The sequence below is a fragment of the Oreochromis niloticus genome, linkage group LG5, assembly GCF_001858045.2.
Source record: "Oreochromis niloticus isolate F11D_XX linkage group LG5, O_niloticus_UMD_NMBU, whole genome shotgun sequence".
Taxonomy (NCBI): Eukaryota; Metazoa; Chordata; class Actinopteri; order Cichliformes; family Cichlidae; genus Oreochromis; species Oreochromis niloticus.
The window spans coordinates 11,104,625-11,118,150 of NC_031970.2; the positions used below are offsets into that span (position 1 = coordinate 11,104,625).

Sequence of the window (13,526 nt, forward strand, 5' to 3'; positions counted from 1 at the left end):
TTTCATTTTTTTTTAATTTTAGTTGTTATGCCAAATCACGGAATTAATGCTAATTAGCTTCACTTCAGTAAATTTACCTCCAATGGTTGTTGAAGAAATGAACAGTTGTCAGTTTGAAATTTTTTAGCATCTCCTGATTATTAATGCACTGCTAATTACAGTTTGTGAAGTTCTTCTCAAAATGTAAAATTGCAGCTTTTGCATTTTGTAAGTAGGATGGTTTTCAGATTGCAGTGTTAATATGAAAACATGAATCATTCAGCCATATTAGTTTGTTGGTTATTTAGATGCATGACAAACAAGAATACTAAATGGTATTTGCACATAGACACGTGCACGCAAACGCACACTGACAGTTACACAAGTACTTCTCAAATAATTTGATGTCATTTATGCACTCGTTTTTTCTTAGTTCAAGGAAATATTATTCATAAAATCTCTCCAGTTTAGTCAGTGAGTTACAGTGTTCAAAATTGTTCTCATCAATCATGCATCACACACACTGAATGTGTGTTCACCCCAACACTAACATTTTTTACTCCGAGTTTCTCGTCAAAGTGAAACCAATAATAAATATAGAAGCATTTTAAGGTAGACTGCAGCACTGTCTGTGTACTTTTCTGTTTTTCTTGTCTTTACCTTTGTTTACTCTTTCTACTTAATATGCTGCAATGTGTATGGATGCACATACATATCGGATTATAGATACAGAGACCCTCCCACCCACCACTCCTTGACAAGAAATAAGGACTGCTCCCAAGATTTTTAATTTTCATAATCTTAACCAGAGAAGGATATTAGAATGAGGCAGGCATGCTCTGCCATTTACAACCCCCATAAATAATTAAGATACTTTGCTAGAGTTAAAATGAGATGTCAGATGTTTAAAAATGATACTGGCTATGAGATGAGATATCAGACAAACCTTTACCATCTGTCTTGGGATGTGAGTGAAATAAAAATGCATCTTAGACTAGTAGATTTGTATTTTTTATATGGATTAATCTAGCCTTATTGCTTAATTTCCATTTTCTCAGTGAGCACCAGAACCACTGCCTTTCTTCTTTGTTTCCTATGGTATTTTTGGTTAATTATTAACTACCAGAGAACAGTCTCGATCTCTTTAAATGATATCCACCAGTTTAACTTTCCTAGGCCAAGACTTAAGAAACAAACATCCAAGCTCCTGTCAGCATACTGCTCAGACTGGTTTCAAAATCTTTATTTGCATTCTGCCTCTGACCTCTGAGAGGGAAAGGATCGTCTCTTTTTGGAATTTGATCTTGAGGCTCATGGTGTTTGTGTATATTTAGATCTTTGCTAAACATATTTGACAGCACATTGTACTCAAAGCAACAGGGAACGCCTGCAACGCCTCATGGTGACAGTTTATGACAACAGTTGCTGACAGTGTCAAAGCCTCCGAACATGGTTTGTGTCTTCTCTGAGGTGATTGGTGGGCGGTTGTTTAAATGGTCACTGCAGTGAGCTGCCTGCAGGAGGACTGTCTCCCCTGCTGCTTTCTGCAGCAAACCTGCAGCAAGGTAGAGAAAGGAATAGATCGATCAGAGCTGGGGGTTGTGTCTGCAGCTCAATATGAGGTGAGAAAGTACAAAAAATGAAATTCTGTCTCTAATGTGAAACACTGCTTTCATATCAGTCACACTAGACCTTCATTCACAAATTCATGGGTATTACTTCCAGTTAGTCTGACCCCAAAGACTTTGGAGGAATCTTTCCAATTAAAGTATATGCAAACATAGCTTTCAGATGAGGTGGCACTGTGTATTTGTGAGAAAAGTTTCATGAATAATGCATTCTGCTTAATTGCTGTGGTACACAAGGAGGAGCAGCTTGACGTGAGGAGAAGCATCCACTCGGCTAATGAGCAGCAAAGTGTTTGAAAGAGAAATGGGCTAGAGGAATTTGGCTGTGCTCTGGGCCTTGTTTGCCTGCCCTTCCAATTCTACTTCTTAGCCTTTTTGTCTGTTCACACCCGGCTCTGAGCTCCCATGCACCATCCTGTGGAATCTTTTGTTTTCCGGGCAACGTGGTGGGTGGTGGGGAGAGTGCAGGTGTGCACAGTTGGAGGCACAGCTGCACCACTGCTCCAGACGCTCCCCACGTATGGGGTAAAGCCCTAACCAAACCAGGGCGGGGAACAGCTGTAGACTGCCAGCCAGACCTAGCTTAGTCCTGCCCATCCGTGCTGAGCCGAGTTGTACAAACCCAAACATTGTCTTCAGTGTGTTTTGTTAAAGGAAAGCCAATACGTTATAGTAACTTTCTACGCTGACATTATGGGCTCGGGTTTCAGGCAGATCTATACATGTTTTTTTTCTATATATAATCTAACTATATTAAACTAAAGTGTGTATTTGTAGCACATTTTTAGCAGAGTGTGTGGAACAGTTAAAAGAAAGAAAATCACATTATTAACATTTTCATCTATGAAAAAAGAATGTTTAAATTGTATGCAACCAAATAAAAGCTTTAAGCATAAAAAATGTGACATTTCAACACCACTGCTCTTCATCACCAGTGGTGCTTGAAATGTCACATTTTATTTGGTGCATCAAATAGATGATGCCTGTAGTGTATGAGCACAGCACCTGTCCCTTTTGGATGTATTTTTTTGACAAAGTCCTTTTAGGTATAGTCTTTTTGAGTCTCAAGCTGGACACACACAACTTTTTTTTTTTAAGTTTAATAAAAAGTTTAAAAAAGTTTAAGGCAAGACAGTGAAATTTTTTCTTTTTTTCTTTTTACATATATTAAACCATGACTGACGATCCCGAAAACACATTTTTTAAAACTTGGTTGAGAAATGACAAATCTAGAGATGAATTTGCACTGATGGTCTAACTGTATGCACATATTGTCCTGCTGTGAACCAGAATTCCTCCTCTTTATGAACCCCTCCATGTAATACGCGGTTGTAACTCAATATATCTCTTTTACAGCAAAACGATGGGCAGTTCACAGTGATCCAGCTTGTTGGTATGCTACGCGGCATCGCCTCGGGCATGAAATACCTTGCCGACATGAATTATGTGCACCGTGACCTTGCTGCCCGAAACATCCTGGTCAACAGCAACCTTGTGTGCAAGGTGTCAGACTTCGGCCTTTCACGCTTCCTCGAGGATGATACGTCGGATCCTACTTACACTAGCGCTTTGGTATGAAAGAATCAAGTCTTACCTTCACCTAATGAGACACGAGACACACAAACAGTCAATAAAAGTGTGTCTTCTAAACGATATACATGATTTTGCAAATGACCACGTCTGCTGCTGGCAAAAAGTTTTATAGGTCATTTTAAGGGTTAAGTCAAGCTCTGACGTGCATACTACAGTGCACTCCCAGACTGCTTTCCCTATCAAGACAAATATCACCCCTTCACCTGTTCTTTACTTCCTCTCTCTCCAGTATTTCATGTACCACACTTTCCTCCCAGGGGTTTTGTTATATCCATCTCCCAGTTTGGATTACCATCAGCATTGTTGCCATGAACAGTGTCTCTCTCCGGAGCCAGGACACTGTGACGGTCAGGTTTCGGTCTTGCGTCTTTCGCTGAGGTTGTGCCCTTTGTGTTCACAGGGAGGGAAGATCCCTATCCGATGGACTGCACCCGAAGCTATCCAGTACAGAAAGTTCACCTCTGCTAGTGATGTGTGGAGCTATGGGATTGTCATGTGGGAAGTCATGTCCTACGGAGAGAGGCCTTACTGGGACATGACTAATCAAGATGTATGTATTTAATTTTTGCTGAAATAATTTTTAAATTGGCTGTTCTTAATTCTTTAGACAAAGTTCCCCTCGAAACATTTTAAATGAGGCCTTACTACGGGTACATTTTTGGCTTTCTGAGTTTCATTACAGCCTCAAATTCCTTAGAGAGGCATTTTGCCATCGTATCTGCTTTCCCTTAGCTAAACAGCAGCTTTCACACATGGGCTTTATATGAAAATTTCCCTGCACTCGCCACAGAGACATAATCAGATCATTTGAAATGCACAGCCCTGCTCAGTGGACAATTTCTGCTCTTGACTGGAGCCTCCATTTTCTATCTCCCTCTGGGTAGTGGAGGGGAGAGCAAATTATGGGGAGAGAGATAATGAAAATAGTTTCAAATTGAAAGTGAGAACACTAATGTGCTAAGAGGGACTGAGGACCTCAACAGTTATCTTATTAGCAGCTCCAGATAGTGTTTCTGCTCCATCGGGGTCCTCGTTTGGAGGTCTCATGAATGAGATTAATCTGGGTCTGAATGGAGCTTCTTTAATGGTCCTGATAATGAGCAGGGGATGGGCATCCTTGTCACAAGTGTCCTCTGAGTTGTTTCACTCTGTTAACCGTGCACCACCTCTGTGTGCTCCCTCGACCAACAACATCCATGGCACACGTCAGACACATATTTAAGGTGGCTTAATGGGGAGAAAGCATTAAATACATTTTAAAGGCCGGAGATTAAGTCACTGTTGGCAGAGTGTAAGGGGAAATGTAAAGCTGTTGGAATAAGGTTTACGTTCCTACTGACCTAACTAGAGTTTCACACCTCTTCAAAATCTGAATTAACATTGTGAGTTCTGTACAAAAATATTCCACATATATTATATATATGGAATAACTGTAATTAAAAGTAATTTAAATATTTTAGCCATTTCTTTGCACACTAATGCACAAAGTAATGGCTGTAGCAGTTCACTGCTTAACTGATGTTTTCATTTAATCAGAAATGAAAGCATCAGCGCCAGCATTTACTTGGTGTTAGATGTGGCTGTGATGAATTTTTACTGTGGATGGGGCATTACTCTATAAAGCTAAAATAATAATAATTAATAACTGTATTTGTTAGGGAAATATTGAGAATTCTTTTATTTTTTTAGGCGTGGGATACTACATCGTTAAAAAATTAAATTGATTTAATTTCCCAATAAAAAGCAGCTGCTTCTTGTAACTTTTCAAAGTTTTATGAGCCATTATTTTGGCACTCTGAACAAAGATACTTTTCTTTTTCTCTAAGTCTTAGAAATATCAATAAATACATGTAAAGTTTACCAAAAAATAAAAATGTAAATCTTTTGTTTTGTTTTTCCTTGTCCTACCTTACATGATTATATTTTCAAAAGCACTGCTGCAACTAACAATCTAATAACGTAATGTATTATAGTATATTGTCAGACAAACATCCATACTTTCAAATGTAGCCCATGTAATTCAGTATTTAAAACTATCATATTGTTATTTATAAAGGAAAGATGTCTTCACATCTTCCAGAATTGGCTCTTAAATCTCTTCTCCCTAAAAATCAGTTTCCTCTTTGTAGAGCCTCATAGCGGCCCTTAGAAATCTGTGTCTCCCCCTGCAGGTCATCAACGCCATTGAGCAGGACTACCGGCTTCCCCCGCCCATGGACTGTCCCAGTGCCCTTCACCAGCTCATGTTGGACTGCTGGCAGAAAGACCGCAACAACCGGCCCAAGTTCAGCCAGATTGTTAACAACCTTGACAAGATGATCCGTAATCCTAACACACTGAAGGCGATGACCCCTTTATCTTCAGGGTGAGTGAAAAACAGATTTTGTCAATGATAGTATATAAGCATCAGAGTTTTTCTCCATGAAAAGACTCTGCTCTTTCTAAATTTGTCCTCTTGCTACAGTGTCATCCACAGCACCGTCAACTTTTGTCTCTTGTTTCCCATGGCGCCGAGCGGTTATGTAAATTAAAGCCTTGGTTTGATAGATCAGATCCTTCCCACGAATGCTTCAGGCAAATCCTCGATTGAAGCACTTTCAAAATTTTCAAAACATTTGAAGCGTTTCTGCTCTGGGTGTTAGTTTCCTTTGAGAGCCAGGGTTTACTGATTTCCATTATCCCCGTCTGTAGTTTAGTTTGTGGTGAACTGCAGGACTAAGGGCCAGATTTTCCACACAGACTGAGTGAATATATTGGCTCCCTGAAGCCTATCACTTCATTTGGAAAATACCCTTTATGAGGAATCACTTTGGAAAATATTGGTTCATGGATAAGGCCGGTGGGATTTTTGTAAGTTCCGTCTCACATTTTGAAAATGTAATGTAATAATTCATCTTTGAATCATACCCAGGTGGTCTAGACTGGCTTTGATGTTCAAACTGCCATTTTGTATTATCGTTGTTCTTAACGGGCCCCGCTTGTGTCCCCTTCAGTGTTCATCTCCCTCTCCTGGACCGCAGCATCCCAGACTTCTCCAGCTTCAGCACTGTGGATGAGTGGCTGGATGCCATCAAGATGGGCCAGTATAAAGACAGCTTTGCCAATGCGGACTTCACTACATTTGATGTGGTGTCTCAGATGACCATGGAGTAAGTGCTGATGATTGCTGGTATTCTGGATACGATAAGGAAAAAGAAAAAAAAAAAAGATCACAAGAAGTGGGTTTGCTGAGTCTCATATATCCCTAAAACTTGAACGAGCACCAGACTCTGCCTCTGGCCTGTTAGAAAAGACGCAAGTACTGCATGTAATTAGCAGATTGTAATAATGCAGTTGCAAGGCTGAACCATCGGCACAATAGCTCAGAGCTATAAAATCACCCTTTATTCTCTGCCATGTGTTCAGCAGGCCTCTCTTTGACCTCGCTTTAAAGATTTAGAGGAAACATCAGAATGTGGGGTCGGTTTCATGAAATACTAGGAGAACAATTACCCCAAACGTATAAAATAAAATCTTGTTAAGAGTGCCACATGTAGAGAAATGGATAAAAAAAAAAAAAAATTGCTGTCAGTGTATAACAGTATCACATGCCTGACATTGTTTCACAGAAATGTTGAGCTTCAGTTCTTTTGAAGAAAACAGATGGTAATGGTAATTCAACAACTGTGATTACTGCTGAGACTTAGCAGTAGGAGAAAGAAAACTAATTATTTTATGGATAAGAAACACATTATAAGCAAGTGATATCTGGGGCCGAAGCCTTGAGACAATGTGGGACTGGATATTTCAGCAGGAACTCATGATCTTTGTAACGGATGTTCTCTATGGTAGACTTTAGTGAAAAACATGTTGCGATTTTGGCATTGTATACATTCGATTTAGTGGTGAGAGACAGCCAGAAGACTTCCTTTACAATAAAACTGACATTCAAGCTTTATTTTTGTTTTATTTCTAACCTCAGTGCATGGACACACAACTGTGTCTTGTCAAAATCATTCATGCTTTTGTTCGATTACTGTCAAACCATTTTTTCATACATGTGTTTTTTTCAGTTGTAATGCTTGTGTCATGTCTTATGCTGTCATATTATGCTGTGATATGTGGTGATATGTTGCTACCAATTTCTGACTTTTTTGGCAAATGCCCGTTTGTCTTTTAGATGCATATTGTGGGTGGATGGAAAGATTGAAAGATAGATGGAATAATAGGTCGTGAAAGACTGTTTTATAGCCTGTGGTAACATCAGCCTAACATCTGCTTCTGTCTGGACTTCCAGTGACATCCTGAGGGTTGGTGTGACGTTAGCAGGCCATCAAAAGAAGATCTTGAACAGTGTCCAGATGATGCGGGCACAGATGAACCAGATCCAGTCGGTGGAGGTTTGACCCGCCCAAGTGGAGCAGAGGGAAAAATAAGGCGGTTGGGATGCAGGGCTCTGGGTGCAGAGGATGGAGTTGATGTTTTTTTTCTTTTCTTTTCTTTTTTCCATGTGACAATGTGTCTGGTCTTCCCACCAGACTGCCATTCATCTCCCATTCCCTTTTCCACTTCCCTCTCTGCTCCTCCTATCCCCTTACCCTGACTCTCCCTCCATCCTTGGGATCATCTGTGGAGAGTTAGGAATACAAAAGTCCTTGTGAAGAAGCATCAGACCGCCCACAGCCAATCCACCTTTAGAGCCAGAAACATGGGAGGTTAGACGTGACCAGCAATGCATTTTTCAATCTTCCACCTTTTTTCATTGATGTTGTTTTATTTTTATTTTATTTTTGGGGGGGGTTTGCTTGTTCTGATAATTTTGTAAAGAATTTTTAAACAAAAAAAAAAGAAGAAAAACTGAAAAAGGAAAGGAGTTTATCTAAATTTATAGATGATATAAGGTTGAACACTAGATGAACTGAGTAGGAAAGCTACCCTTTAAAAGGGCAACAAAAAAGAACACAAGGAAGAGTTGAGGAGACTGCCCTCAACAAGGTCTGGATTTTGTTTTTTTTTGTTTTCGTTTTTAATTTTGGACATTGTGCAAAAACACAGAAATTCTCTGTGGTTTTCCGAAAGGCAAGGTGTGGAGGAGACAAGGTGATCCGATGTGTACACCCAACTGTTTCCCCGGGAAAGATGATATAAAAGAGTGAACTAGACAACTTTTGCCACAGACAATGTCAAAAACACTTTCAATCAGACTGACAAGCAGTGAAATCAACACTGAAGAAAAAGGAAAAAAAAAATCTCATTGCAAGTAATTTTCTATATTGTGTGATATTTTGTGATGAAGACTCCCTCTCACCATGCTTCCTCTCACTAAAGAAAATTAAAGTGTTTTTTTTCCCTCACAGCCTGCCAAATAGAAGTATTTTGCACCCCAATCATGATCCTGTACTGTACATATCAAATGCACATGACCTGCCATAAAACGGTGACTCAGAGATAGCTATTGTAATTAAACAGTTCAGGAGTAGAAGAACTGATTGCAAAGGCGGGGGTCTTGAGTTTATTTGCTTGATTTTTTTTTTTTTTTAAAGCAAATTGAATTCCTGTGTAGTCGTACAAAAAGAGACAGGTTATACATTAGAATCCACATGCATTAAGTCCCTGTTATAGCTTCCTCCCTCATGTTCATCTCCAGTGCTGTGTGTCCGCATGTGCACATGCATAACACATGCACAAAGAAGCAGTCGCTCCCGAAACGTCGGGACTTGTTTGATAGCATGCTGAGTGAGTGCTTAATTTCACAGTGCTTTGATTTGCTGCAATTACTAGAACTCTGTTTGGTAAGAGCTTAGATTTGACACACTTTACAGAGTGTAATGCGTCTGCATTATATTCGGTCTTCTTCTGCCAGTTTTCTTTTTGTAAACAAATTCGTACATTTTTTCCCCTCGCACACACAATCCCACTCATGAATAGACTTTTCAGCGAGATGTTGACTGAATGGAAAAACATGCAATGCGTTGTATTAATTTCTCTATTGGTATCAATGAACTGCTATTATTACTTTAAGTTTTTTTTTTTTCTGCACTGAGTCTACTGTGTGACTCCAACAAAACACTCTGGATCTTCCATAAATGCTTTGAAATTATTTTTGAATCATGTTGGTGCACAAAACCATGTAGATAAATGGCAATTTCATGTAACAGGCCTTGGCTTTATTTAATAGACAGTATATGCATTTATTTTATGGTTTCCTGTGACCGGTACTGTCTAATAAGTTCAGAGCACTCAGTCATTGTTTGTGTTGTGGTCAGTAACCTGTTGGAAGGGTTATGGGGGGAAAGATGGAGTGTATAGCAATGCAGTCATTCTCCAGCGATGGTGAATGTTGAATCAGATGGGGGTTTATGTACATAGCCACTAAATGTTATCAGCAGTGGAGAGCTCCCACTGAGCTGCGCTCTGAGACCTGACAGCCAGACATGGATGTCCAGCTGTGAGCCATCGGTCAGATGTGTCTGGTCACAGCGGGGCAGCCGCACCCTGATCACTGCTGCTCTGTCCAGGCACTGATTCCTTCCCCGTCCTCTTGATCACAGACATGCCTGTGGGCCACCTGTCTGCCGCTTCCACTGATCTCCACACAGTCGGCTTCCAACAGTTGTCCGGTTTCATCTCGGCGATTTTAAAAGAATCTACAGCAGCAGGCGAACTGCCACTCATGCGTGGGGCAGTTGTGTCATGTCTTGTCCTAATGCTGCATGCCACTGAGTATGAGAGTAAGATTCCTCCGGACCGGACAATGCTTCCATGTTTGCTTGCACCAAATCCTCAGATGTAGACAGGAGTTCCCGAGACAGCTTTAGCACCAAAGCCCCTCTTAAAGAAAGTGAGAAACCTCAGTTACTGCTCCACTGTCGTTCTACCTTTCATTATCCCTGCCTGTCCAGAGAATTTAAGGCCAAGAGTGGATGGCGGTATTTTCATTCTTTTTCTGCTCTATGCTCTGCTTGGTTATTTTCATCTGCGGTACAACACATCGAACAAATATTTCCCTGGAAGCTTTTCATAACATATGAAACTGGAGGAGGAGACTCATGAGCTGTTAAGTCATAGCTGAGAAGCAAGTGAGAAGTGATGCTGTGACCTAAATGCCACTGATGCCAACATGTAGTCTTCTTTTTTTTCCTGAGTTTTGATTATCTTCCCTTTCCATTTCCCAATACTTAACAGCTCATCAGTTTTATTTAGTTGAGGCTGTACGTTCTCATGGTACAGCAAATATGCTGTCGTCAGGAAAAACACTTAAGAAATTAGACTCAAGTATACACAAGGCTGGTGAGGTTTCGCTCCAGCCCCATTAAAGCTCATTCAGATGCTTGTCCTTGGATGCTGCCAAGACTGTGAGTTATTAATCAAGCAATTATCCTTGACGTTAGCTTCAAGGAAGTACCTAAAACAGGGTGGGCAGACATGCCGCAGCAGTGGAATAGTGCTGAAATTATTCAATTTCTTTTGGTCCATACGGTCTGTACTTCTTGCAGCTTAGAGAATTCTTTTTCTGAAAGTTTGGTTTTGTTTCATTTTTCATTTCATATATTGGAGTTTAAATCTTTCGTTTGAATTTGGAGTGTTTGGAAATGCAGCATGAAGTGTCTGCTCTATGTATCTTATGATTCTCGTGGCACAAAAAAGTATTGTTGCAGATCAGAGCAGTGACCAGCGAACCCTTATGTTCAACTTCTAGGCTATTGAAAAATGTATAGAAAATGAATTAGTGATTCAGCTAGTGCAGTTTTTATGACAGGCATGTTTCTAAAAGAATTTTCACTCAGTGTGATTATTCTTTTATTGCCTCTGAAATCAGACTGAATATTTCATTTAAATGAAATTACTTTTCCATTTTTGTAAATGGTTTTCACAGTTCAGAAGTGCAGTAGTATATATCAGAATATTCAATCACTTGGAAATTTGATGACTTGTAAATACAGAGGGGTCTTTGTGCTCTTTATTTTATTCACTTGCTTATTTTTTCTTTCAGAGCAGTTGCTTTTTACCATTCACCTCCCCCCCAAAAAACCGCATGTATGAGTACCTCAACAGGTGTAGTCTTACCGCAGCAAAAATACGGCATCTACACATGCAGACTCCAGTTTCCCTTGTTTTCCTATGGGTAGTAAAGTAGATGCAGTGTGGTGGTGATGCCAGTGATGGTTTCACGCATTTTGTCTCTGCATTTTTCAGAGAAACATGTTGTACTTTCTCCTTTTACATCTGTGAAGAAAAGTAGAACCACTCAGCTCTGTCCTCACCGTGTGCCAATTTTTGAAGGACGAAGAAAAACCGTTAAGCCTCAGTGTTACAGTTACGTGACCGTGTGCATAAACACGAGCTGTGCCAGCAACTGGGCTGCATATGGACGCCACCTTACTACAGTTTGGTCAGACCTTGAAGTCTAGCTCCTGTTGTGGCAGAAAATGGCTCCTCTTTAATGGCTGAAGACTGAAGTACCAGAGCGCCCTCTACTGCCGTGGTGGTCAAATGTATCTCGTTGGAGTGACATTTTCAGGTCCAAGTAGTTTGCGAATGCTGCAGCAGCCAGATTACCAGTGTTTAGGACATTTCAGAAAGCTGCTGCTGATGGACAAATGCTGGCTGCTGCTCAGAGCAGCCCTGTGTCTTTCCCTCAGTTGAACAAACTTTTCTTCCGGTATGGCATCCTGTCACTTGTGTTGCCTTCTGTTTCTCTCACCCTACCCCAGTCCCTCACTCCACCACTACCACTCTGGCTGTTGGTTAGTGCAGTCAGGGGATCTCTGTGTGCTCCTCTGGTCTGTTAAAGCCTATATTATAGACCAGTGCTGGTTCAGACCACTGTGACTGATGTGGGAGATCCTGTATTTCTGTATAAATGTATATTGACTGTAACCCTGTGAATGATGTAACAATTTCATTATTTGTAATATTGTCATTGGTTTATTTTCTAAAAATGGAAAGCCCAACTTGACTCTCCTCAATAAAAAAAACACAAAGAAAAAAAACATCTGTAATAAAAAGAAAATGTCGATAAGGTTTTTTTCATTATTTATTGATTTAAAATATCATCATTAACAGCATTTTTAACGTCTGTTTTACAGTGTTTATCTAAAAATATGTGGTGTCACAAACATGAGTGGATTCTGGCTGTTGCACTGCCAGACAAATAATTACTGGTTAAGTCATTTTTAAGGATTTTTTTTTTTTTTTTTAAGTTTACATGTAATAAAAATGTGTCTCTGTGGCAATAGTCTAGTCAGCTGGCATTTAATTTAATCAAGTAAAAGGCAGCTACAAATAAATGCTGTAAGTAAATATTTTTTTTATTTTTTATATATATATATATATTTTATACTTTTTATATTTTACTTTACTATTATTTCTTTTGCAATTTAAAATAATGTCAAATCGCTCAAAACCTAATCACTTGAAATGCCGAGGATTACTTTTTCCTAGCATTAGATACAATTCTTATTCAAATTAAATATTAATTGAGAAAAGCAAAATGTGGTATTTTAGGTTAACATTACGTTTGATACTTTGATCAAAAATTGCCCAATAACATAAATTATTAGAGTAAATGTAAAAAATAAAATTAAAAAAAAAACAATTTGAAAGCTAAGCCGAGTGACACTTTTGAAAACACCTAAAGCAAGGAAGCTAGTGCACTGAGGGGAAAAAACAGCCAAAAAGAGCAGGTAAGAAAACTTCAGCTAATATCTCCAATTCTGATTTGTTTTTACCCCGATGATATATATATTTTTTAAAGTCATCGCTGACAAACCCAAAGCAAAACCTTAGTAATAAATGAGACATTTAGTCATAATGAAAAGGAAAAGCTAAAATAAGTTGTTGCTATAGCTAGCTTGCTTACATTCAATAGCTAACATGGGGTTTGTTTGTTTTTTTCTACATCGTTTTTTAAGTGTACTGAGTGGTGGCCCCATCTACCCATGACAGAGCAGGCATGTAGATGGGTGAAAGATTAAAGAAAAAAGCTAACATAAGTTTCTTAGTAAGGAATTGGGCCACAGCATGCTGTCAGGAAATCTTTGTTAAGCCATTGTATTTACAACTTCCTGGAACTTCTAGTGGAGATGCCATTAATCCAGACACACTGCTTCTATCAGATGACACAGAAATCTTTAGCATATGATTCACATAATGCTCACAGATCATTCAGGGAACTGGCAATCTGGAAGAGACCACTCTCATCAGGATAAAAGAGTTTCATCAGAGTACAACAGAGCCCCAGGATGCCCTCACTGTAGGTGCAAAGGATCTTTCTCTCTCTCTCTCTCTCTCTCTCTCTCTCTCCCCCTCTCTCTCTTTTGCTTTAATATTCCACCTGTTAGTGTT

At 39.5% G+C, this 13,526-nt stretch overlaps 1 protein-coding gene across 4 annotated transcripts in view; it reads left to right on the forward strand.

The window, feature by feature from the left end:
* The window catches only part of ephb2b (eph receptor B2b), a 122,525-nt gene extending 110,324 nt beyond the window's left edge, over positions 1-12,201 (forward strand). For all 4 annotated transcript variants that reach the window (XM_003447681.5, XM_005469639.4, XM_005469637.4 and 1 more), the window contains exons 12-16: positions 2,964-3,179; positions 3,601-3,750; positions 5,372-5,565; positions 6,194-6,349; positions 7,477-12,201. In XM_003447681.5, the coding sequence (XP_003447729.2) occupies positions 2,964-3,179; positions 3,601-3,750; positions 5,372-5,565; positions 6,194-6,349; positions 7,477-7,585 (825 nt within the window). In that variant the 3' untranslated portion in view covers positions 7,586-12,201. The remainder of the gene's footprint in view (positions 1-2,963; positions 3,180-3,600; positions 3,751-5,371; positions 5,566-6,193; positions 6,350-7,476) is intronic.
* The last annotated feature ends 1,325 nt before the right edge of the window (positions 12,202-13,526 follow it).